We start from the raw sequence: 26,736 nt of genomic DNA, 5'->3' as shown, positions 1-26,736 counted from the left end.
ACATGTCTCGGATACAAAAGACAGCATTGCTAAGAGGCGCTCTGTATGCGATCCCTGCGTGACCTGTCTTGTCCTATGTCCGTGTTGTCCTGTGAGACTGTGCACACTATAAAATTCAATCTGTTAGGAGCGTTGTAGAGGTGCCCCATAAAATTAGTCCATGGTGTAGCTGCTTCTAAGTGGTGGAAATACAAAGTGAATGCTATTTGCTAAATAGGTTTTAAAGATAACCATGTTGCTCTCTTTTCCTGGTGTTGTAGATTTGGGGGCAGTTTGCTTTCTTATTTGAGAAGTATGAGAGTATTGAGAGAATATTCTGTATTCTGTGTTACACTGAATAGAGACATTTTAATTTAAAGGAAATGTTTTATGGTAGTCATATGAAAAACAACAAATAAGGAAGATCATTCAGAATTGAAACAGATGTTAGTCTAAACTTTGAAAACTATTCTGGCAAAAGGATTCCTAAGCTGTTTTTTGTGACAGGTCTGGTCAAATTGAAGTCTGAATTACATGGGCCTCCTCTTAGAGGAGTGTAAGTGATATGTGTGCATAATAAATAACGTAATAGCTGGAGGCACAGGGAAGAACTCTGAAATTCTTTCAGTGTGCCAAAGGGTGTAATTTATGTGTCTACTTGGACAAATATGTGTAGGTGCTAAACAAACTGATATATAATATCCTGAAATAGTGCTGCAAACAATAACTCCAGGGAAGGTCATAGTTGGTTGCAGTTAATTAATTTCTGTAATTGGAACCTGACTTCAGATAATCTCTGTTAAATGTATTTTGTTGTTTAAAAGCTTAGAGAAATACTTAAGACCATTATACTGCTATAACATGTAAATGATACTGAGGACAGGTTAGAAATTGTTATGATGTATTTGTCACTCTTCCAATCGTCATCATTAATAGTTTTGGATTTTCAGTTGGAGAAAAAAAAATGCTTTTGTTCCACCAAAGAAATCTGGGCTAGTAGAAAGGAAAGGTGAAGGAGAACAGCAGAGTAAGTCACACTTTCTCCTAGGCTGCTCTGGGGATAGCGCAAGAAAATGGTACTTCTTTCCCGAAGCCTGGTCTACTGCAGCAGTCTGGAAGAAGGGGCTGTGTGTTGTATCTGGGCAAGCACTGCTTACACACTACTGCAGGGAATACGTCCAAAGAAATCTTCACTGATGCATTCAAACCTGAAAGCTTATTCATCTTGCTGTGCTTTCTCACTCAAGCACATGTTATTCTTGACTTGAGGTTTTAGATCTTAGTGAAAGTGTGAATGGAATGACCAGCCTGGGTAGGGCATGCAGGTCCCAGTCCTCAAGCACCTTGAAGGAAGAGACAGTGAAGTGTATGGATGGGTGATGGCTCCTGAGGTCGGGCAGATGAAGGAATACTCTTCTTTCACCGCTTGCTGTAGAGACCTCTGGAGAGCTGACAAATGTGCTGGAAGTATTGGCTAAGTCCCTCTGCAGGGACAGGAGACCCAAAAGGTTGCTGTTGGGATGATCTTGCTTTGCAGTAAATCTGGAATGACTTGTTTATCTCTCAAGACCAACATAAGTTGATGCAGGTGCCAATCTGAAAGAGAGCCTGACTCTGTGCCCTCTTCTTTTCTTGAATGATGCTATTGCCACTCCAGGTGAAGTTGTATTTGAAAATCTTAGGCTTTCCCACAGAACTCTTTACAGTTCTACTTACTGTTTTTCCATTTTGACTATTTTAAACAACACTAGTTTTTCCAGTCAACCTGAGTTCACATAACCTATTTATAAGTATTTTTCTAAAGATATATAACTCATCTGCTTTATGTGTTAGACTAAAGCATTCCCTTGCTTCGTGTAAATAAAGCAACAGTAAATATCTTCCCTTTCTCTTAGACTTCTCTTTCCTTACTCTGTTTCTCTGTTGGCCTTTATCTGTCACTGGACTTTGACTCATGTTCTTTCTGATTTGGGAGTTACTTCTGTAGTTCCCACATTTATGGTGCTTCACATCCTTCTCTCCCTTCAGTTCCTCAGACCATCTTCTCACTCTCTCCTGTCTTAGTTTTCCTCTTGTCTTCCAGCCCTCCCTTCATCCCCACAGTTCAGCTCCCCTTGCAGCACTGTCGTATCACTTCTGCAGCAGTACGACTTCAGAGAGTGGCTCAGAGCACTCCATTAGTCAGTTGCCATGTGCACCATAGCCAGGCTGATGGGTGCTTCATCTTTTAGAAACATCTCTGGAAAAGGAATCATTATGCACATGCTAAACCACATGAAGTTTAAGCATTGTTGGAAATCAGCCTTAATTGCCTTCAGTGAATGCATTTGGGTGTGACAGATTACATTGCTTAAACATGCTACCTGTCTGTGTGGATAAATGTACCACGTTAAAAATATGTTTTTATTCCCATCAGGTGTCTTTAGGTTCCGTTGTTCAGTTTGAGAAGGGAAATTTCTCCTTGTCAGCAGAAACGGAAGAAAAGCTTTTTCCTGAGAAAAATGAACACCTGCTACAGTGGGCCCAGAAGGAATATGGAGCAGTAACATCTTTCACTGAACTCAAAATATCAAGAAACATCTATATTAAAGTAGGAGAAGGTAAAACAAAACAAGCAGAACTGATAGGCACTTCTAGATCATGAGAATAAGTCGTTCTGTAGTATTATTTCACATTTTTAATGTTAATCTTTAAACATACCTCTCATTTTCCGAAAGATGTGGTGTAAAAGGGGAAGGCAGAGAAATAAGACGAAGTCTAAAGACCAGACCTTGGATTTAGGCAATTTTTAATGAATTCCGGTGTCATAATTTTATGCTCATAAATGTGGATGCAATTGGCCAGAATCTTACAGGGGTCAAAACTTCACCTTTTAAAAGGAATAAACTACTCATGGTGATCATTTGGTTGTCTTCATCTAAAGGACAGAAGTTGGGAACGTGAGGTAGAAGGTAATTTCTAGAAGGACCCAAGTTATATTTTTTTTCAGTATTTGCTTGTATCCAGACTACTTTGGGCAAAGAATTACTGCTTTCGTCACCAAGATAAATTGCCTTAGTCTGATGTCCTTGAGCATTTTCATCCCAAGGAGCAAGATTTCCTGTCCCCGTGACCCGCACGCCAAATTCATCAGGTGGACTAGGGCAGGTGGGAGAGGACTTCAGCTCCTCAGGGGTTTCACAGGCCCATATTAGGGTAGGGTTTGGGCTGTAGCTCTGTAGTTGAGCAGTGTTGGAACAGCTTTACAATATGAGCCCCTGCAGCACCTTCTGGCTCATGCTTTTCCTTAGCTGGCTGCTGGTCACATAGCGTGTCTTCTGCAGGGGAGTTCCACCTGAGCTGGTCATAAACCATGGATAACATAAGAGCCACGGCTCTTCTCTTCACTATGGAGCAAGGCAGTCAGTTCAGGACAGTTTATGCCCTACTTATCTCTATTCAAGTTCATTTTCTGGAAAATATATAGTTAGTAAAAGGAACTTTGCAGGGAGAGCAGACTTGCCTCTGTTGTGCAGGACGATTGGGCGTAAAATTTTCTTTTTCGCAGGTATGGGATGTTTTAAGCTGTCAGTGTTCTTTACCTAATGGCCTGCAACTCACTGTTGGTTTTTTTTGTTCTCTGAAGATGTCATCCAAGTTTAGGCTTAAACAAACATCCAGGTTTAGGCTAAACCAAAATAAGGCTAGTAAAAGTGAACTGGAACTGATTTGCATTGCAGCTAGTAGTCTGGGTAGTTTGAAACTAATTGTTGTCTCTCAAGAAGTTCAGTGATGGGAAATGTAGAAATCAATTTTTATCAATATCCAATGAGTACTGGTGGGCGCAGCATTTAGTAGCACCAGCAGCCTAATTTAGTTTCAGCAATGTTTCTAGAGAAACTCCTGCATAGCTAAAGTAGCTGGCTACAAAAAAAACCACAACCACCTTCTGTGGAGAAATCATTCTTTCCTAACCACCTGTATCTGATCATTTGATTTCCTAAAGCATGAGGCTTGCCCCCCAAAATCGGAACATGCCTGTGTTGGTTTTATCCAAAGCCTGCCAAATTTGTACAGGATTCCCCTGCATGATTTTTGTTCTACTTGGCACCAGTCTTGGATTTTAATGCCAGAATATCATTCAGAAATATATTTATTAGCTTATTAAAGTGCTCTTGGAACATATACATGGGAGTAGTGGTCTCTGTGTTGCAGAGATGAACATTTAATTAGATATGTCAAAAAGCAGATAAAATTTTGTTTGTTGGTTTGCATGTCTCCAGTCGAACTAAGCAGCTAAATAGGAGAGCTTTGCATCATCTTTAGAATGTGTTAAAACACAATTTAATTAGGAGAAAGTACACAAAATGGAACTTGGCAGGCAACCAACATAGACAGTTTCTGAGAAGGCTCCTACAAACTAGCTCAGCTGTAACCATATTTGATTTTGATTTAAATTCTTGGCAGAAGAATGAGTATGTGTGGGGGTTATGCATGTGTTCAGGGGTGGGGAGAGGGTCAGCTCTTGAACTGCAGCAGTTGTGCGAGGAGTTCTGTGGAAAGCACGTGGGACATGGACCTGGTTTGCTTCTCTGCAGAGTGAATGATGGAATCACTGGATTCCACAAACCACAGTATATGCTGATGGACATTTCAGGATTTTCATACAAAACTCACACTCCTCAAGTGCTTCAGTCAGGTGCCCTCAGCTGCCAGTCTGTGAATCGCAGCTAGTATAATCTATAGGTGATCATATGAAAGAGTTCCTTGCTATGTAACCGATACAGAATTCCATGGCAGTATTCATGTAATTGTCTATGTTTCAGCTTCACTCAAGTTGGAAAAATCTGAAACTGGAAGATGTAACATTTTAGAAGTTGAGGCTGTAGCTGAATACACCAAACAGAAAATGCAAGCCAGGGGACAAAAAGATCTGACGAGGGGTGATCTTTCATAGAATAAAACTGCTTCTGACGCCATGGGTCTCTAAAATCACTTTTGAAGCTGCAAATGAAAGGCAGCTGAGCGAGCTTGCAAGCTGGGTCAGGGCCAAGTGCATCTGAATCCTCTTGATTGGGAAGAGTGGCCGATCAGATACAGCGGGGATGGTAAGCACAGTGAAAACTTAAAGGGGCCAGAATGAGGGTTTGCAGGAAGGGGGCACAAGAAGTGGGGTTCTCTTTCTTGCTTTGGTTTGTGTAGTGAAGGAGATGGCAAAGTGATTGCCATGATAATTGCTGTCAGATTCTAGAAAGCAGGACTCCTGAGGGTGAAAGTGATCTTAGTACACGTTTTTCAGCAGAAGTCACTTTAATTCCTCATGCTTCAGTAAGAAACCATTGTACAAATCAGGAAGACTTACCAGCTAAATATTACCTAACTCATCCAGTACCACAAGTGTAAAGCCAGGGCAGATGTGCTAGCCTGGAGGGAGCCTAATTTCAGCACATTTCTTAGCTAAATAAGAGGGAAAAAAATAGTCAACCATAACAATAACTAGGCAGGAAAACGTACAGTCTGTTTGCAGATGGTTACACTGTGCTCCTGTCCTGGCAGAAGCTGAAGCTGCAGTCCTGACTCTGAGTTTGTAGCTTGTAGACACTGGTGCACGTATCCTGCACACCGAACCTGTTTGGTTTAATACTTGTAGGTGCGTGTGTTGTGTCAGGCTTTAGCCGTGTGTCCTGCTGAGGGGTGAGTACAACCAAGAGTTTCCACCCTCCCTCAAGACACCACTGCAGCCCCTTCTCCACTTGCATTTCTACCCTGCCACTCAATGTCAGTCGAGGTTCTGATCTCCATCGTGCTAAGGGCTAGTGAACTGCAAAATACAGTCAAAAAAGACCCGCCATCAGAGTGGCTGAGGAAAATCCCAAGCGCCTCGCTTATCCCCAGCTCAGACTTTGAAAGGCAAGCTCTGCTTGGATGGCATTTTTATTGCCGAATCGAACTGCTGCTGCCTAGGGCGCCTGTCTTGGAGAGTGACGCCTGATTAACGGCGCTCATTTTCACAAAAAACAACTCCGCATGATTTTAAGCTGGGATACTCAACTTTTATCCAATTTAGCCAAGAACCCGCGGATTACACCTAATTTGCACAGAACAGAGCAGACAGTGTCTGTCCTCATCTGTAAAATGGAGGTGCTGCCCATAGAAACTACAGATCCCAGTGTGCAATCCTCCGTCTTCATCGGAGCAGCCTGGCACACGTGCCGGAGGGAAAGGTGGCTGCCAGCCACAGCTCCACCGCCAACCTCATGCTTGATTCCATATTGGGAGTCTGTGGAGATTGGAGAGGCACAGGGTCCATAAATTGACTGTTTGCTGGCTGGTTTAGTAAGGTTTTTAATTGATTGCAGGCACCTGCAGTCCCTTTCCAAAGTAAGTAGACAGCCCTGAAACTAAAATTCTTTAGAAGCGTAGTGAGCAAAGAAAGATGAAATGGATCCCCTCTTCTGTTCCAGCCCAGATTTTGGTAACTGGCATGGATGAGAGTAAATACGTCTTGGTGAAGCGGGGAAGTAAATGCGTACGTCAGGTAGCCAGTGACAGAGTTAAAATTTGCTGCAGAGGAAAAGCGTGCTATCGAGCGGAGGCCCAGGCTGGGGAGCCTCCGCACTGGTGGCGGTGAGAGCAGCAGTTCTTGAGAGCTCCAGCAACATTTAATGGAAGTGCCAGGAGCGGGAACCAAATTCTTTGCGATGGCAAAGGATAGCACCTGTGGTAATTATCCACAAACTACTTAGAGGCTGTTATTTTATGACTTGAATTGTATTGTACAGCAGCTGAGAAGCAAATACCTAGTATCTCTGTCTGTGTGTGTATGTATATATATAAATTCGAGCTCAGTGTAGACCATTTGGGATCATTTTCCATTCTCTGCTGTTGTGGGAGGAGCTGGCAGAACTGCAGCTGCGTTCAAGGCTAATCCGGCAGGGCACGTACCAGATGTTAGAGGAGTGCTTTGCTTGGGCAGTATGAATAGTTATAAGCTCATACAGCTTTCAGAGATTCTGTGGGGAAGACAGCAAGGTTAATACTCAAAGACTACTTTGTGTAAGATCAGGAGAAGAAACTCCCCTAATTGTTTCTGCAGCGGCTGGGGTCACAGGAGTCTCTGGTCTCCCTGCAAAGTTGTGTACCACACACAAATGCGACTCAGGGATGACATTTCAGCTCTCATTTAGGGAGCAAAAGCTAACAGTGGCCTCAGCTCAGCTTTTAAGAGTTCGTCCACAGTTTTGCATGCATAATGCATTATATTTGATTTTTTTTTAGTATCTTGCTACTGACCTTAATAGGAAAGCCGTCTTTGTAAAGCAAAGGTCAAAAAGCCAGCCATTTGGAATTATATTCTTATAGGACTTTGTGTGTTTGAACATGATGCTTAATCTTTCTGTGTATTATGACAATTCATATGCAAAACTATCTCAGAAATACAAAGTATTCCTATTTTTCAATGGAAATATTGCTTCTTGGGGTACAGCAATGTAGTCTGTGCATGAGGACTTCATACCAAGGAACTATTTGTTATGTTTTGCATTGTACACTAGTTAATGCTCATGATCAGCTAGGCACTTAAAACCAAAAAAAGGGATTGAATATCTACTCTAGAATTTCTTCATTTCAGTTATGGATATTATGGTCAGACTTCCTTAATATCAGCAACTGATTTAATCCTTTTCTTGCTATATTCAATTTTCCGTGCACAAGAGAACTGCAGTATTTCTGAACAACACTGACTCTGACTACACAATATATAGAAAAATATATTGAGTAAGGAAATGGAAAATAATTTCTATAATCTTTTAAATATGGTAAGTTTATAATAACAGGAATAAAACATTTCTAAAGGGAGAAGGAATTGATCACAGAAGTTTTCTATGAGTTAATTTCAAAAGAAAGAAATCTTTTTTAAAGGTGCAAGGAACAAATGAAATGTATTTTATTCATTTTGAAAAATGCTCACATATTTTACTTCAGTATTGTTTTCAGATTTCTCTTTGTAGGTATTTTTCTTTTATTAAATACTTAAATCCATAAATAGAAACTGTTCGGTTTAGAAATATCTATTTTACATCAGAGATGTACTGTGTTGTTGCAACAGTGATCTTCCTTTCAATATTATGTTGGTTTGTCATAAGTGTTTATGATAGATAATAGATACACCTTTTAGCCTAAAGACCTACGTCAGAAAATAAAGTGCCACGCTGAAGTAGATGCAGTACATATATGCATGTAAGCTGATACCTCTAAGTAAAGGTGCATATGCTTTCTTTTTTTTCCCCCTCCAGATCAAGTTTTTCCTCCCTCGTGCAACATAAAAAAGAATTTTCTCTCTTTAAATTACCTTGCGGGATACCTACAACCAAAAACAGCAGAAGGGTGCCTTATGTCTAACTTAGTCCAAGAAAGAGAAGTTCATATCATTGAACTAATCACTCCAAATTCCAATCCATACAGGTAAAGTATCATCTAAGTAGGCTAAATCTGTTTTGAAATCACAACTAAAGATTTTCCCTGTTTCTTGAAAATCAACCAGAAGTAGCCATTTCATCCTTACAAGAAGAGCTTGGACCTTAGTACTTGGCCTTAAATAGACATCAGTTCTTCGGTATGTAAAGATTTTGGGTTCTGCCTCACGATCCCAGGATTTCTCTGGACAAGACTGAAAAACACAGTTTTTGTGGACTGTATCGTGCCCCCCTTCTTGCTCAATCAATCAAATTTTTCCAAGAATAAGGTGAATAAGAGAATATGAACGAGGGCAGCATCTGGCAGACAGGGTTTAAGGTGGGACCGTGGTAGGAGGAGGTGAGAGAGAGGTTAAAAGTAATCTTGGCCTGTCACAGGTAGGGATGACTGGCAGCAAGGCCTAGGGCAGCAGCTCCCAAACAGTGGTCCAGAGGTTGCAAGTGATCTGCAGTCTGCAGTAATTGTTCCACAGCTGGTCTGCAGAATCATAACAGTATTTTCTGTCAAGTTTCTGGTTGAGTTTACGGGATAGATTGATAATTGCAAGAAATGTTGAGGGTTGACAGTGGTCCACTGAACAAAAAAGTTTATAACTAGTGATTAGGGAAAATTACGTAACTCTCTGTACGCGTTATTAGGATTAGCTAAATTGTCAAAGGTACCCTTGGAAGGTGAGACTTTTAAACCATTCATCCTTTGCTGGTCTCTCCTAGGTCTTAGTGGGAGTACACGAATGGTGTTTGCTTCAAATAGTCATACCTGGAAAAGCTCTTCATAAGTGCTGAGTATGGTTGCTAGAACAGAAATTTGCTATGAAACTTAGGTGATTTTCCATTTTGCAAGAAGTACAATTTCATCAGTGATCAGGTAGAATTAAAATCCTGTCTGCTGCAGACACTGGATATCCAGCATTGTCCAGTTGTGCTCTTCCTGCAGTTACATTTGAGCACATCCCATCCCTAATGAGGAAGTCACACAGGGAGTTAGAGGTGGGAGGAGGGGTCATTGCAGGAAGAGTAATTATTTCATTGCAAGATGGTGAAGCCAAAGCCTGAGACTATTCTTGCCTGGCAACCTTGGGAGAGTAAGAAAGTGCCAACATGTGATGGAAGTGGAGTAGGTAAGCCCAAATGATCTGCCTCTGTGTGGTGTGAGTTGCAGCCCCATCCTGAACAGAGCTGTTCTTTAGCATCAGCATCATCCTAAGTCCCTTGCAGTGTTATGCAATGACAGCCCTGTCTCCAAGCCCTCTGGGCTTTTGGCTTTGGCTGATAGTACGATAGGAATTTGTTTTTCAGATGATAACACTGCAAAATACTTAAATGTCTTTTTATTAGAAGTAAAAAAGTAGTAAGTTAAATTCTTCTTGCTTTGTTCTTAGTTTTGTGTGTTATCCACAGCTATCTTTACAAAGTTTATATCCACAAAGAAACATACAGAAGCTGAGCTGGACATGTGTAAAACTGCAGGAGGCGAAACGAAGGTCCCAAGATACACTCAGTCTCAGTGCAGAATATTAGTTGAAGCCTGTTACTTGGGGATGAGCACGTTCTTGTGACATACGGCCCCATAAGATGATCTGGAAGTAAAGGTTTTTCTGTTGAATTAGTATTTTGCGCGATGAGATGTTATTGATAGGTACAAAGCCATTTGGTCTACTTATTTTACTGAGGTCTTGAAAATCTGGATAGTGTTCATCTATTTTCCAGCAAGCAGTAGGCTGAACATCTGTTTTCTTTTCTTTTTAAAGTAAGTATTTATCCAGAAGTATTGGAAACTGAATACACAGCTTAATTCCTCAATACACGCAAGATCCTCAGAAAAGTAATTTCCACAATTTAACTGCCTAGGCAGAGACTCTTCCCAATATAGTATTTGTGCATATTTTTTTTTTTGTATTAACCTGCTTAATTTGTCTGTTTGGCTCTTTTAAGGTATTATTTTGAGCTTTGATACAGTTACAGCCAGAGGAAACCAAAACAGCTATATTTAGGCACTGTCGCAGTGAAATAAGAAAACAATATTTACTTTATAAAGCAAATTGCTAGTCATATAACTAACCTGCTCTAAATAATAGTTGAAATGAGTAGCACACTACTTGTAAACAAGAGACAAAAATATTATTTGTCTAAAAAGTATTTGTTTCTATTGTTATGCAAAATCATTTAAGTGTATGTGGAATAACAATCTGTTTTGCACATGTTGTGTTGCCTGGGATAATCTCCAGCATTTTAATCAGCTGGCCAGACAGTGGAAACATGATGGATTGGAAGAAGGTTGATAGCTGAAAATTTCTGGCATTCTAGTCTAACTTTCTCTCTATTTTTCCACATACAGTGCTTTCCAGGTGGATATAATCGTTGACATTAAACCATCTCAACCAGGCGCCAAACTTGTCAGAGACATCGTACTTATCCTCAAGTGTAAAAAGTCTGTCAATTGGGTTATCAAGTCGCATGATGTCCAGGGAAAGCTGGAAGTGATTGTAAGTTAAAGCACCTTTATTTTTTGAGAGATATCATACTGCAACAGTATGGAATCCATTTAAATGTGATATAATGCTAGAGCATATTGATTTCTGAATGTTTTCTCTCATATCTGCTTTTTTAGTTATTATTGCATTTCAGGGAGTAAATACAGAACCTATGTATTTCTTTCTCCTTAACTTTTAATATATGGGCTATTAAACTGACCAGCACATCACAGAAGCCAGGTGGTTAGTGCAAGGATTTAGGGTCTATGTCTTTTCCACTGCTGTTGAAGTACCCTAAACACCCAGTTGGATGTAAACACCCAAAGTGATGTTCCCTTTTTGCTGTTACTTTCGTGAGTGGATTTACAGGTTCATCTCAGAAGTTGGAAAGATGCCTGTGAGTGCAGAATGGATAATCCTAGATTATCCACACACCCACGTCCCTTTACAAGTGGAAACTTTTTTACTCCTTCCACTTGTGGTTGTAGCAGTCTCTAGCCGTCTTCCCTGCCAGTACTTCTGTCCCCAGCAAGTGTTTGGTCAAATTGACCTCACCTCTCCTCAGACCGCAAATAATAAGTTTTTAAAAAATTAAACCTAGGATCTCTAAATGTAAACTTCTGAAACTATAGTTACACATAATTGGAGGTTCTGATTCAGAATGATTTTTTGTACGGGCTTTGTGGATCAGCAGCATTTCTACTAAGAAAATGTGTTTTTCCTTGCTCTGAAATAAATAAATAAATAAAATTGGCCTTATCTTGCAGCCTATAAATGTGTCACCCATTGCAGTCTTAAGTGTTCGGTTAGGAGCACATTCTACAGTTGAGCTGAATGTTTGCTCAGGACCACCCAGTGGCCTTCTGATTAACAGTTTTGCAGTAACTCAAATACATTTTCAAACTCCAGCTGTCTGTATTTATAAGAATTTTACTTTGCTTAGTAGCTTTCTCCTTTTAATGTGTGCAAGGGCAATTCTGACAGTATCCACAGCCTGCTTGATCTAAATCGTCTAAGGACAGATTGATAGGCAGGATTTCGTGCTAGATTTTGAGAGTAAGGGAAATAAAAGGAAATAAATTATGGTGCTCTGAAAAAATGAATGCAAAAATTATCTAGGGTGGATGATGAAATTCCCTTTTGATCCCTGACATATCTTTATATTACTGGCAGGAAAGGATGTTCTGGTCATTCTGTAGGTTCTAAATAATCAGCCCTCAAAGAGAAAGGTCAAGGTTAGTTTCTCAGGATTACCACACTTGTAAGCAGAAGGGCAAAAAACAATGCTTGACTTGAAAGTTTCATTCTGGGTTATTACATAAAATTCACCACTCTATATTTAGGCCTTATATGGGTCTACTTTCACAGGATAGAGAATTGTGCATTAGTTCACTTTATGCTTGGAGATAGCTAACGTGCTGTATTTCATATCCATGAAGCTACCCCTTTGTGGATGATGATTGTTCAGGGAGAGGAAATCCAGAGGATTTTAAAATGTATGAAGTGCTGCACTGGTGTAGAAAAAAAATGCTGCTATTCTTGAAGTTTTTCTTTATTAATTATTGAAAGTATAATTAAAAAGTGTAAGTGAAAATTCTTTCTGTAACACAGGGCAGAAGGTAACATTTTATTTAGACTAACAAAAAGAGAAAGTAATACTATATATGGAAATGTCCGTATATAAAAGGCTTTGTATATTTACGTTAGGATTTGTGAGTAACTGTTTGCTGTATTGCTTCATTTATATAGATGCTTCACTTTCTGACTGTGTTTGTTCTCCTTTATTTTGAGGGGAGTGTAGGAGGGAATGAAACACCCCCATGTCATTAAAAAGCTGTACATCCAGTATTTAGGATCTGTTCCTATCTCTATTAAGCTGAAGGCCTTTCCAAGCCCAAATTTAGACAATGCATAAAAACATTACTAAACAATTAGGTAATGTTTCACAATGTCCTTTTTTATTACTTGAATCGGTTCCATGCACTTCAATTTTCCTAACTTCTTGCCCTCAGTACAAATCAGAATTGTCTTGAGGGGATTGGCAAGCCGAGAGGGAAAGGTTAGTGCTAAGCTGCCTCAAACGCAGGACTGTTGAGTTATTGAGGTCCAAGTTCACAGACAAAAAATGAAAAAGACTTTTTAGGTCATCTAGCTCATCTCCCAGCTTGCTATGTTTCTTGGAACTCTGAAAGAGGATGGACACAGAACCAAGTAAAAATGGGAATAGTTTAGGTAAAGTAGTTGCACATAATATATATGCAACGCTTTCCTCCCAGGCTGTGTTATGCCTGTTTGCAGTCAACATCAACCTGTGTGCGGTACTTGTGTGTTTCTGTGCTTGTGGACTGTCTGCCCTTCACATCTCTTCCTTTGGATTTGGTGTCTTCTTTTACAAAGCTGTGGGTTGCACAGTGGACAAAGTAAAATTGCAGAAAGAAGATAAGTGTGTTGAGGGACAAAGAGCGAGAGGTGAAACGTGCAGAACAAACCTGTGATGGTTTCAAAAGCTTTGAGGGACTGTTCTTTACATGAAAACAACTGCCCACCAGTTTCTGAAATGGTCTCTCTCTGTTCTGGGTAGGTTAGTGGGTGGCTCTGATTGCCTGGTTTCATACACTGTGTGTGAAGGTGTTGGTAAGTGAAGGAATGTATGTCTATTCCTGCAAACCCTTATGCTTGGTTTCGTTTCATTGAGGCGATGCAGGACTGAACATTTACGGGCTCAGCGTGGAGTGGAGAGGTATAAACAAGCCCTGGAAATGGTCAGGTGCCAGCTAGGACAGTAAAGTTCTGAGATAATATTTGTTCAGCTGTCTCCTCATGACAAAAAAGAAAAGGAAAGCAGAGAGGGAGATCCAGCAAAGTTAGGCTAGCGTAATAATTCCAGCCAGTCAAAGCTGTGTGGTAATATGAAAATGCGTGATGAATCATGGCCAGGTTGGGGGTTGGACTAAATGATCTCCAGAGGTCCCTTCCAACCCTGACCATTCTGTGATTTGTATCTGTTGAAGAAAAACTAAAAGATTATCAGATCCAAAACAGTAATTAGATACGAAAATTTAGGATAGCTATGGCTTCCTTTTTGTTTCTTATCTTCAGTGGCCTTTGCTAGTCATTGCTAACTGTACTGGTAACAGTATCCTCAAACCAAGACACTCTCCAACTAAAATTCCCTTTAACTTCAGCTTTGAAGCTGTGAGTGTTTAAAGGATGCAGAACTGGGTCATTAGGAAGAAATGAGGGAGGGAGCTAAAAGTAAACTGCACCATTCTGGTGGGACTCTCTGAGCTGTATTCACTGCTTGGTTCAAAAGCTCCGTTTCTGAGGTCAGGTACAGAAGTGCAACCGAGCTCTGTGATGCTGGGTAGCAGGTCCATACGACCACTGTCCAAAAGTGATCTGGGCAAAAAAGACCCGTGCAGTCGATCTTTGGACAGTCTAGAGTGAAAGAGAATTATCACTTGTTCACATTGAGGGAAACCAATGGGGGTTTTTAAAAAAAAATATGCAGCGTATATGATGGCAAAGGTAATCAGGTGAGGAAATAAAAGTGTTTGTTGTAGAGCATTCAGTGGTATCATCTGCATATAGAAAGTGCAATTTGGTCACATTGCAGGAATCATTGAAAAGCGGGTCATCGTGCCTTTCCTGCGGTGTGTATGTTCAGCTTGTTCTGTAGTCATTGATGTGGTTGTTGTAGGGATAATGGTAAGGTGAATGTAAAAATAAATATGTGTCTATTTAGATTTGTGTGAATACATATTTAAATTTAAGATGCCAAGCGCTTAAAAGCAAGTTAAAGTTAAGATTTTCTAACTGCCCCTCTAGCAGCTGAAGGTGTTTGTTATATTCCTTTGACTTACCCATTTGGACAAGAAAATTTGAAATTTTGCAAAATGTTTACAGTAAAGTGAAAGCTGACTGATGGTGTGACTCATCTGTATTCCACGGCCAACTTTGGCAAGCTGTTTTTTTGTAATTATTTAATAATAAAATAAGACGTCAGCAAGTGCATTTATGAGTTTGCTGTATTGATGTATTTGTTGCAAAACTTATATTGTAAATTAAATTTTAAATTTTATTTATGTGCAGAAAGTGTATGTTGTCTTTTAGGTAGTTTGGCCTTACATAAACGTACATGCTGTCACTTATGGCTCTGTTAAGCATTTAATTAATTCCTGTTTAACATACTCAACGTTTTGCAGGAGGCACATAACATTTCTAGCATGAAACTCATTCAGAGAGGCACAGGCTGTCCTCGGTGCCAGCTGACCTTAAAGCATTTGCTGGTATCAGCTTTACTTCATGAGCATGCTATGTTTTGCCTTTTTCAGTAATGCTCATTTGAACAAAGGTTTTCCCATATGTGGCTTAAGAAGGGCTCTAATCAAAGAAATGGAGGGGACATTTGAAAAAACAGTTGTCATCTTGAGTTCACCTCACCTCAGAAGTCATTTCAACGCAGTTTTGAAGAAAATATGGCATTACACAAATAGCTGTAAATACATCTCCGTCTTATTTAGGGATTAACGGTTTCTGGCTACCTTGATTTATTGTACTCCAGGCAGAGGCTGGGAGGAAAGGGGGTGTGCATTTCTCTGTCTGTGCAGCAGTTCTGTGCCTAAGGTGGCAGAGTTTGGTTTATTTCCCTGTTATTCTCAGTTTGCTGTTATTTAATAAAGTAAAATAGAGTAAAAACCATGTTCAATCAGTGTCACTATTCCGTTTTAAGTATCCTTAAATGGTAAATCATGAACCAAATTTTTCTTTGTTTTCAGACATCAAATAGCATTGGTTTTGGAAAGGAAACAGAACGATCCATGACTATGAGTAAATCAGTAATACCTGATATTCCCGCATCACATGAGAGTTTGATCAAGTGGGCTTATGAGCATAGCTATAGTCCAGTTACTTCCTACACAAAAGCTCCTGTTGCTAACAGATTTCATCTGCAACTTGAAGATACAGGTAAGCTGGAAGATGGACTTCTAGCATATAGAATAAATATATCCTGTATTTCCGGGAATATGATGATTTGAAAGGTGCTTTCTCAGTTTTGAAGCTTTTTTCATGGGAGTTTGCCCTACTTTTGCTGCTCATCATCAAGAATACTTGTAATATCTATGAATGCTGGTTAATGTGGCTTTTTTACTGGAAAAGTCCAGGCAAATTGTGTTATATCCTGAAATGTTGGTGGAATTAAATAGTTATAGTTTATCCAACTCACAAGCCATTATAGCTGACCATGCTCAGTGTTCACTGGAATGGACTTCAGCAACTAGATATCTTGTTAGTTAATAAATCCAGCTTTGATTTTTACTTTTTTTCTTTCCCAAATGTATCACCATAGTGTTTCCTTGAGACAATTAAATAGACTTTTTAATTGTTTACGGACAAAACTGGCTTACCAGAAAAGTCTGAACAAATGGAATAAATACAACCATTGAAAAAAATCTATTATTTGGCCAAAGTCATTGGTGATGTAAAGATATCTGGGTCCATTGAAGCTAATGGAGTTGCATCTGCGTTTTCACCAATTCTGAATTTCAATCAGTGAAAATATTGTTTAGCTGTTTTGATAAAGCTTATGTTCACCTTAATTTTACCAATTGCACTCTTGTGGGTTACAGATAATTATCTACTTGGGCCAGATTTTGAGTTTTCTGTCCTGAGCAGTTGCCTGTATAAGCCAGGAGATAATGTTCTCATTTACTCAGTATAAAGTTAACTCTCGTTCAACTTCACTCTGGTTATGTAAGTAGTTTCACAACAGTGGAGTGACTGAATTTGTGATGGGACAGGTAATGGAAGAATTTCACCCAATGGTTTGCACTTGGGCTATTTCAACAGCACTAAAATAGTGTATTTACTGATGTGATGTTTCTTTTACCTCAGTGGTTCCCTTTTGCATATAATAGTCCTACTCCTCAAAGCTCATTTTCAGCTCTTAGTGAGGCAGATTTCTAGCAGGGTTTAAATATAACAGGATTAGATGCCTCAGTAACAACTAAACCCTTAGTGGAGGAAATGTGGCTAGTTACCTGAAAAGTACAAAGATGCTGCTTTGGATGTCCTTCAAGAGCTTCCTTTCTGGATTTTATTTTTTTTTTTATGAAAATGATTAGTTCTGAAGACTCTTATGAAAATTATTGAATAACCTGATGTTCTTTCTTTCCCTTCTTTTTTTTAGAAGAGATGAATGATGAAGAAGACCATTCCCTTCCTCCAGAGCTGACAGAATTGCTGGGTGCTAATCCACTGCCTGCCCCAAAGAATCCTGCCTTAACTGATGGCCTGGCTTTTCCTTTTCACATTAACAGAGGAAGACATGACACAGTCGGAGAAGGAATCTTCCCCTCCAGGGATTCAGTGGATACATTAATAAATCATGACTTTGAGCATTCCCTCTCAAAACATAAAGAACCAGAAGAGGTTCAAGGCAGTGCTGGTGTAGCCCTGTCAATAAAGTGTGATGACAAAGTCATGACAGTAGCTGTAGAAAAAGACTCTTTGCAGGTTGGTGTGATCTCTCATTCCCAAATTTGGGCAGACATTTTGGGCAGATCATTTTATATCATAGAATCATTTCGGTTGGAAAAGACCTTTGAGGTCATCGAGTCCAACTGTAAACCTAATGCTGCCAAGTGCACCACTAAACCATGTTCCTAAGCACCACATCTACATATCTCTTAAATACCTCCAGGAATGGCGACTCAGCCACTTCCCTGGGCAGCCTGTTCCAATGCTTAATAACCCTTTCAGTGCAGAAATTTTTCCTATTTGTATTTTGATTGGGAAAAAAAAAAAAAACAACCAACTTCCTAAGATCTACAGCCATCACCATCCAACACCCCAAAAAAAAAATTGGTGAGGAAACTGTACTGTAGATATTCTTTGCCATAACTCAGGGTCATGTTTCCTCTCCCCAACAATCCGGTAGTTTGTAGAGGGATTTCTGATTAAAGCTTTGCAGGGTTGGTTCTGTCAAAAAATTACTGTACTCAACCATCAGTCTTGAGTTTTTAATCTCCAAAGTACAAACAAGCTGGTTTTGTTAGCTGTGTGAGACCTGAATAGATCTGTCTTTACCATCTACCAGCTGACAGGTTGCTTGTGTCCATTTGCATTGTGGAAAAGAGCCTGATACAGACAGCATTTTTAGTTCATTTCAGAGCAAACACAGTCAGCATTATTAATCAGCAGATTAATAATGAACCTGTTGTTTTCTTTTTTCCATGTTACATTTATTCCCTGTCTGTCATGTATAACAGCGTTTTGAGTGTGACCTTCCCTGGATGTCAGTACAATGAACTTCACTTCCTCCTATCAGCAGTCACGAACAGTATTCTGAGCTGTACTTTAAGCAAGAGCCTAACACAATTGTGTTTCGGCCACTTACAAAGCGCCTTTGTTTCAGGCTAGCGGCTACACAAGGACAGAACTCTCGCTGCTGGATCACTCTTGCAAAGCCAGGATGAACGGTACCCATTTCATTTTGGAGTCTTCACTGAACAAATGCGGGACTCGGACAGCATATATCTTCAACAAGATTGTTTATTTTAACTCCGTGAGTATTTTACAAAGAGGAACCTCTGCGCTGCACATCATAGTGGTACGAGAAAGCCATTGTAATTAGCTTTACTCTTAGCAAAAGTAGGCGTCCTGATCTTTTCCTCTCCAGCTCAGACCTAGTTGCAGCTACAGTCCCTGTATTCAAGGAGGTATGAAGGCTGCATGTTCAGTGTGCTTCTGTGGTCAGATAATATCCCAAAGGAAAAAGGAGGAGTTGGAGTTAAATACTTTTACAAAACTGCATGGCTACATGTGGGGACCACCTCTACCAGTCTCAGGAGAAGTTGCACCATCTTTCCCCATGTGGCTTTGATGTACTAGTAGATAAGCAGTGCTGTGTAGCTATAAGGAGGAATAGGAATGAAGGTTTGTGATTGCACACAATCACAAGTGCTGAATTATTTTACATCACAGTGCTGAATTATTTTAAGTGATTTTTTTTTTTCCAAAATTGTGTGTGAAAAAGGCTTTCAAAATGTGAGGAAAAGACATTATCTGAGCATGCTTCTCTTTTATAATTTGGATTCATATTTGCTATCAGTTGATGTATGTGATGAAGGGACTCTGAGTGCTTGTATGTAAGTGATGATGCTAAGAAGCACACTTAGGTTCTAAGCGACTGCTTCCAGACTGGTTCAGCTTATGAGCTTGAGTACAGTGCAGCTAATCTGGGTTCGAAAGTAATGACACGTTTCTCTTGCTGGAGCTTTCCAGTACATAGAAGTAACCTTGGCAAATGATGGAAAGCCTGTGGTCCAACCCAAACACAGCTAAAGCAATCTGATCTGACCTTCCCTGGTTGAAACTGTTCTATACTGGCAAGTCTGTAGCACCTAACATTAGAAACAGTCCCAAACCAAGACTGTGGATAGAAACATCTCCAAACTACAGAACAACACGTGTCTGGAGCTAAATACTGTCATTGTCACTATATCCTATTCTGGCTCAAACTAAAATGGATATTTGCCTCCTCTCCTTTCTCCATCGTGTCTTTTAATAGTCTTGGCTACTCTCTTAAAATCCAAATCATATATGGCATCTTTCAGAATTTGGGAACATTTATCCTAAAAAATAAACCCTATGCAGTGGGGTCTCAAAGACTATATGTCACTTCTTAGCAGTTGCTCTATGTCCAAGAAAACAAAGAAGAAGTCCTGGAAGGACTAGCTGAGGAGCCACAGCACAGACAGAAGCAGAGTACAGAACGCTGGAAAACAAAAATGGGAATTTTCAAGTGAAGAAAGGGAGAAGTGTGCAAAGGAGAAAAAAAAGGGGGGGAGAGGGGAAAGTCAGTAGAAATTCAGAGAAAAACAAAGAAGGGAAAAATGAAGAGAGGAACATTGTGCTTTTGGGTGTACATATCTGAAAAAAACATGTAAGTGAAAGAAGAGAAAATCCTGTAATGACCCTAACACTTTCAGTGATTTTTCTGTGAGCGCTTTAAGGAAAACTGTAAGTTGCAAAAAATCACTTTAGAAAGCCATTTCTTTTTCCAATGTTGGTTATAGAAGTACTAGAAATAGAATGGAAATGCTAGGGTGCTCATTCAGACACCAGCACCCAGACTGGTGTCTTTGCTGGCTCTGAATTTTGGAAAAAAAAGTAAGTGGCGTTCTCTAAATATAATCTACATATCTTATATGCTCAGCACAAAGCTGTTTAAGACATGCTTTCACCGTCTGGTTAGCTGGTGCACTTCTTTTGGCCTTTGCATTGTTCTGAAGAGAGAAGAAAATAATAACCATGAAGAGACAGTGCTCAGTTATCACCTAATTTTACGCGTTTGGAATACCTTTTGTGCAGATTGTCATTCAGCTGTCATCACCAGCTGAAAGCAGCGGCTTTGATGATGACGACATGGAATCGGGTGATAATGGATTTCCAGGGGATGCTGATGAGGGAGATGTTGCTTTCTCAAGCTGGCCTGAAATAGCGGTACGTTACTCTTAGGTTTGCACCCGACAATAGAGAAATGCCTATTGTAATAGGCACTTCACATAAATTGCATTAATTGTGTAGCAATTAATTTGTCTTTTAACACATTTCTTCTCACTTCTATTTCTTGTGACCCTGTTGAAGATTTGCACTAAGCTGACGGAATGTGGGTGGGCCTGTATTGTACACTCGAAATTTGTCCTTACCCAGCTGCCGCTCCTGACTCAGGATGTATTTGTGTTGGCTTTTTCGTTTCAGTTTAATTGCACGCTGCACCAGCCAGAGGATGACAGGGGCGTGTTCTGGCCTCCTGAACCACACATCACCAATGTGACCTTCAACATGGAGCTGTACAAAACGGATCTGTTCCTTGCTCCCTCCCAGGGACTCTTCTCTGTTGCTGAGAATGGACCAATATATGTAGAGGTAACAAACCGAAAAAGGCTTTCAAACTAACAGAAACATTTTGCAAGACTGTGCAACTGAGCCAAATCTGTTCTTGTCAGTTGAAAGGTCTCATTGTGCAGTTGCTTTAGGCAGACAGGTAGATACTTCGGCTGCAGAAAACAGAAACTGTGGGGTGAGAAGCAGGACAATTTTTTGGGTCAAAATGAAAGGATTCGTACCAAATGGATGAATTTAACTACAAGGTAAATTGGTCATTCTTGCCAAATCTGCTTTTCTCTGCAGAACTTAAAGGTGGTCTCTGAGCTCTTGCTCTGAACTGACATTTCCTGATGAAGCCTTCAGGGTCCATTTTATTGGGTAGTATGGGTGGACCTCATCTGAAAGATGTAGACGTGCAACAAATGATTACAAGTGTCTGTTTTCCATATGCTAGTGTTCTCAGGTTACAAAGTACAGATTCCAATCTCTCTCTGATCCACTTGCAAACACCAGTTGCATTCCTTTTGAATACTATCACACAAGAGATCTAACAGCTTTAGGTAAACAAGACTAGCAAAGTCAACAGCCAGGTACCCTTGACTTCAGATGTGTTTTTGACCTGGTAATATTTCCAAGTGTTGCTGAGTTGCTTATGAAATGTGGGGAATTTCAAACCAATACAATCAGTATTTCTAAAGATTGTCACGTGAGCAGAATTTTGCATTTTTCAAAATACAGTAGGCATTAATAAATACAACATGGGCAATGAAGTAGTATCACCAGTTTAGAGATGATTAAATCACGAGTAGCTTATAAGACCAGGAAACTGAGTGTATTGACTGAAGCAGTGCTGTGCCATGTTTCTCTTGCCCAAGTTAGTTCCTCTTTGTGAGCCCATGCTGCACATGAGAAGCTTAGTGGCCCATTTGACACTGGTGCAGTTTTCTTCATTATTTCAGTGTGTTGTGTCTCTTCCTCATTCTCTACCCGGTGAAAAGTACTTAAGACAATTGAAGCAAAAAGAAAAAGAAAGTATGTCACGCTCGGTTAAGAATATGTTTATAAAAGACACGTTATTTTTTTCATTTGGATAAAACCGGCTGCTTCCTTCAGCAATCTGGGATGAATCCCTCTGGCTCCAAGCCCTCTGGATTTGTCTGGTTCTGGAGCTGTTTATTCAGACAGATGTTCTGATTTCTTCATCACCTGTCCTGGCAGAAGCCTTTTTTTTTACTCTTTTGCCTTCTTGCACAGTGGAAAATCTGTATCGGTTTTGAACTTCTGTGGCTCCATTTTTAGCTAACACAGATTTTTTTTAAAAAAACGTTTTTCATTTTTGTTTCTGTTTGGCTTTTGTTGTTAACAAATATATTTTGGTTTTTTGGTCAATAAATTGCTTAGGTCATAATCTGTAAGAACTCATTATCTCCTTTTTCCTTTTCTGCTAAAAAAGTTTTTTGTATTTGAATCTTCTGGCTTTTTTTTCTTAGTTCTCTACTGTCGTTTTCTTATCATACTTTGGTCTCCTCTTCCTCCTGGAGGTCTCTTTTTTTTTTTTTTTTTTTTTCCTTGAGATATCATTCATCCTTTTATTTACCTGGTGGTGTTTCATGATACTGTAGTATGCCTGTTGTCCTTGCCATAATCTCTTTTTTAACTAGTTTACATCATAAGCTTGTTTATCTGTCAGTATCTGTGGCTTGAGTTTCATTCATCCGTCTTTATTTCTCTTCTTTTTAGACAGATGGTCTTTCTTGCTTAGATGCTTCAGCACATCCCTTCATCTCGAATTTAACTGCTGCTCACATAAGGGAGAGAAAAAATGAGAAATGCCTTTATTCACTGCACAACTCATAGCATCCAAAAATTTCTGTATAGACCACAGGAAGATTTGGCAGGGTCTTTCTTAAATATACATGCAGCATGTATGGATTAAGTACGCGTTTAATGCACATTTCTTCTAAGAAGGAATTTATTGTGGAACTGTTTTCATTGGGCAGTGTTAATACTTAGGCACAACATTTTTGTTTATTAAGAGCAACATGCTTCATTTGTTGCAAATTCCATTGAAATTTTTTTCCTAATTATTCTGTAGCATTTGTTGTCTGCATTCCAGTCCAGCTGAACAACATCAGTTCCCTGGAAGCTTGTAGTCTTAATTATGTTTCATAAAAGAATATGAATTTCAGACTTACAGTAAATTAAATGGATCATTTCACAAGAAATTATGGCTTTTTAGGAGGCTCCCCCACCCCCCCCTAGTCCAGGAACGACACCCACACGTCAGACCATGACCTCCTCTCTGCCTCTGCATTCCTCTCCTGGCTGGGGGTGGGTCCTCTGTTGTGTCTGTTGCTTTTATTATTTTTTTTTTCTTTTTCATTAAAGTTTCAAACAGGTACAAAGATGTGGAATTAGTAATTGACTTCCATACAGCTCTCTTACATTCTATGTGTCTAAGGGAAGCAGTGCCATCTCAGGTGGCATTTGTAGTCATTAACTACATGTCTGATCTGGACTGGGTTTTTCTTCTGCCTTCAGAAAGATAAGGGATTGCTGTATTTATGCATGGTTATGCTATTAAAAAGCTGCTGGTTTTGAAACCACAGATTTTCTGTCTCTCAGTTTGACAGTCTACCCTTAACATTTAGCCTTCAAAATAGTTCAGATTGGAAGTGGCACTGGAAAACTGCTTAAAAAACTGTTGATAATGTTAATGAAATGTGAACTAAAAATGTCATTTCAGAGATCTTACCATCTCTTTCTTTTTAATGCAGGTGTCTGTGACTAAAGCTGACAGATCCTTGGGCTTTGCCATTCAAACATGCTTTGTTTCCCCGTTTTCAAATCCAGATAGAATGTCTGACTACACCGTTATAGAAAACATTTGTCCTAAAGATGAATCTGTTAAATTCTACAGCACTGAGAAGGTGAACTTTCCGATACCACATGCACAAAAGGACAAAAAAAGATTTAGCTTTGTGTTTAAACCAATGTTCAACATCTCACTGCTCTTTCTTCACTGCGAGTTGACTTTGTGTACAAATAAAGACAAAGATACGCAAGGACTGCCAAAGGTCAGTAATTTATTAAAGTCTGAACTTCTGATTTTAGGTGAAAATAAGATATTTTTTTCATCTGAACTTTGAAGTGAATAAACAGTTTTCTATGGAATTGATGTAATGACCATGATATCTCTTGGCTCAAGATTTTAATAGATAAGTTATGATGCTATGCATTTTGACTGCATAATTTGCAATTTCTGTTTAAATTTCATTATGTTGTTACGTGGGATAAATTGAAATTGCTTTTTATTACGCAAGTGGTTCAGATTTATCTTTGCTATCTATATCCAAAGCACAAACAGTGCTAGCTTTAATTTCCAAAGCCATGCATAATATCAGATAATATTGCAATCTGATTGTTACAAAAGAGAATTCCGAAATTTTGCTTTATAACTAATTGAAATGGCTGTAAATTAGTTGTTAAAGAACATGTTCTAAGAATTTGGAATTTATTTTTACTTTGAGGTTTGTGCACATCCCCCTTAAAATGTGTTTTTTTAAAGGTGATTTGTCATTGTTGATCAACATGTGTTGGTGGCTACAGTTTTGGCTATCAGATTTTTAAAAAAACATTTATCCTAAAATAAAATAATTACTACTATTTACGTTCAATAGTAACATCTCATAAAGGTTGGAGGATCCTTAATGCAGGCACAGCTGTCCTGGCAGAATGACTCTCTGACCTCACACAAAGTTTTTTCCACCCACAGTGCATTCCTCCTGATGAAGCTTGCACCTCTCTCAATGTGGATATGATCTTGGCCATGATGCACAACAAGAAAACCTTCACCAAACCCCTTGTTGTAATAACACGTGAAGGAAAACCAGAAGGTATGGAAATGAGGTCAAACTGTTTAATAAAGCTATATATATTATACTGTGTATCATACAGCCACTTGAAATCAGGGAGTACTCCAAGTATGTGGCATTGTATAATCTTGTGGTGATACTGTGTTTGTAAGGTATTATTTGTTTAGACATTTCCCTGGCAGCAGTCATCATGGCAGTACATTGCCATTTTTTAGCTGTCTTTATTGATCTCTGGACGTGTGGTTTTGGCAGGCACTGAGAAAGGAATACCGTACTACACAACAGTATGGGTTTGAGAAGTACGAATATAGCAGTAGCACTTCCAGCAACTCGTTGTCGCCCAGAGATCAAAGGCAATGCTCTGCTCTCTACTGTATCATTTCTTTATTGATCTTGTAAATATATATTTAGGAATAACAACAGTGGAATTACAAAGTCTTGAGGATGCTGAAGCCTGATAATTTTGTAAAGCAAAGGGATGGTCACTGGAGAGACACCCATTAGACTGTTAAACTCTTAAGAGCAAAAGATAAGATGCAGAAAGGTATTTTAGCTCTAGTTTGGTAGCACTTGTTTTATTATGTAATCTTTACGGAAATAAACATGAGTGTGGCTGGTAACTGGTTGAAGGAGTTGGAAAGACTGAAGAGCATTATGAGATAATGCCAAACAGCATGATGAGATGTACTGCAGCTTAAGAATATGCCCTGTGAGTGATGGGAAATAAGAACTGCTTTCACAGTTTTACTTAATTTGAAAGTTCTTAGTGAATGCCTCTGACAACAGCATAAGTCATGTTTTGTTGCATTCGGAGAAGGAAATACATGTGCATTATCTTTTCTTTTTGTATTAGCATGGGAGCTTAATCAGAAGCGTCAGTGGCTTCACATGCACATCAAAATCTTGCAGTTGTGTCCGAAGGCTGTTTGACCTTTGGAATGCTTTTGGGGGAGTGTCAAAAGGATGGGGCTCAGAAGTCCTTTAACCTCCGTTGTACAGTGTGTGCTTTTTAGTCTTCAAACAATTTCAAGTACTATACAGCATTGCTAGGGGACATAAGCAACAAGTGTTTCTGTTGAATTCTGCAAGTCAGCTCATGTTTAGGGTGGGTTTTTTTTTTACAAATTTGTTAATACAGATCAAATCCACTATGATCTAAAGGCAAGTATTTGATCTGTCAGTGTGGTACAATTAAAACTGTGCTTTGGGCCTAATTCTGGGCTTTTTCTTTTTGCGAAGCTCTCATTTTATATTTTTTTTTCAGTGGTTATTCTATTGGGAATGAGTAAATCCTGCAACTGAAGTTCAGTTTTCAATAAACAGACTCGTACTCTGAGCTCTCTTACCCTTCTGATGTGTGGAGCATTGTGCGCAGCTCCCGTCTCAGTCTCCACTCAGAATGTTGTCTTTGTCAGAGGCACAAGGTCTTAGTGTGCAAAGATGAGCTAAATTTATAAAGATTAGTTACAAGACAACAGCGTGATAGAGTATTTTGTTGCATTGTGGGTGATTTAGTCTAATTGTGGGATGTTGGGTGGAAATCTCCTCAGCATATCACAGCTTTCAAACCTAATACAAAGTGGCATATTAACAACGTAGCTTTGTTGGTATGCAGTTGTTCTGCAGTGAATCAAGCAACCCCTTTTTAAAAGCCAGATGCCATTGTTGGCCAGTATGTGAACCTAAGATTTGAGAAGAAATTATATCGTGTTACTGAACAGGAGACTTTACATCTCAGAGGTGGTGTTCTTCATTTTCTGTCACGTGAACAGGCCAGCTTTCATTGTTGTAAACCATATTATGCGAGTTCCTGCCAGTGGATCTGCTCTTCGAGCCAAATGTAGAAGTCATGCGCTTGACGTTTCAAAAGTCAGAACAAACTGGTCGTTGCAAAGGTGTCACCTTTTTTTCTTCAGACATAAGCTCATGACTGTCATTGACTGTAACAGAAATCACAACTGTATATCTAAATGAGAATAATTCTGCCTCCCCTCCTAATTTTATTAGTTATTTACAAGGTCAAATGTTTACATCATTGCTGTAGATCCCAGTGGAAGTGTC

At 39.4% G+C, this 26,736-nt stretch overlaps 1 protein-coding gene across 1 annotated transcript in view; it reads left to right on the top strand.

Moving 5' to 3' along the window:
- TGFBR3 (transforming growth factor, beta receptor III) overlaps positions 1-26,736 on the top strand; it is a 103,987-nt gene that overhangs the window by 66,151 nt on the left and 11,100 nt on the right. The window contains exons 4-13 of the mRNA XM_009884737.1: positions 2,396-2,579; positions 8,253-8,421; positions 10,771-10,918; positions 15,685-15,874; positions 17,097-17,422; positions 18,324-18,473; positions 20,282-20,413; positions 20,672-20,839; positions 23,578-23,877; positions 24,576-24,696. Coding sequence (XP_009883039.1) covers positions 2,396-2,579; positions 8,253-8,421; positions 10,771-10,918; positions 15,685-15,874; positions 17,097-17,422; positions 18,324-18,473; positions 20,282-20,413; positions 20,672-20,839; positions 23,578-23,877; positions 24,576-24,696 — 1,888 coding nt within the window. The remainder of the gene's footprint in view (positions 1-2,395; positions 2,580-8,252; positions 8,422-10,770; positions 10,919-15,684; positions 15,875-17,096; positions 17,423-18,323; positions 18,474-20,281; positions 20,414-20,671; positions 20,840-23,577; positions 23,878-24,575; positions 24,697-26,736) is intronic.

This window comes from Charadrius vociferus, unplaced genomic scaffold (genome assembly GCF_000708025.1).
Source record: "Charadrius vociferus isolate BGI_N301 unplaced genomic scaffold, ASM70802v2 scaffold163, whole genome shotgun sequence".
NCBI lineage: Eukaryota > Metazoa > Chordata > Aves > Charadriiformes > Charadriidae > Charadrius > Charadrius vociferus.
The sequence above is the reverse complement of the archived record's forward strand: the minus strand, read 5'-3'. Positions and strand labels throughout refer to the sequence as shown.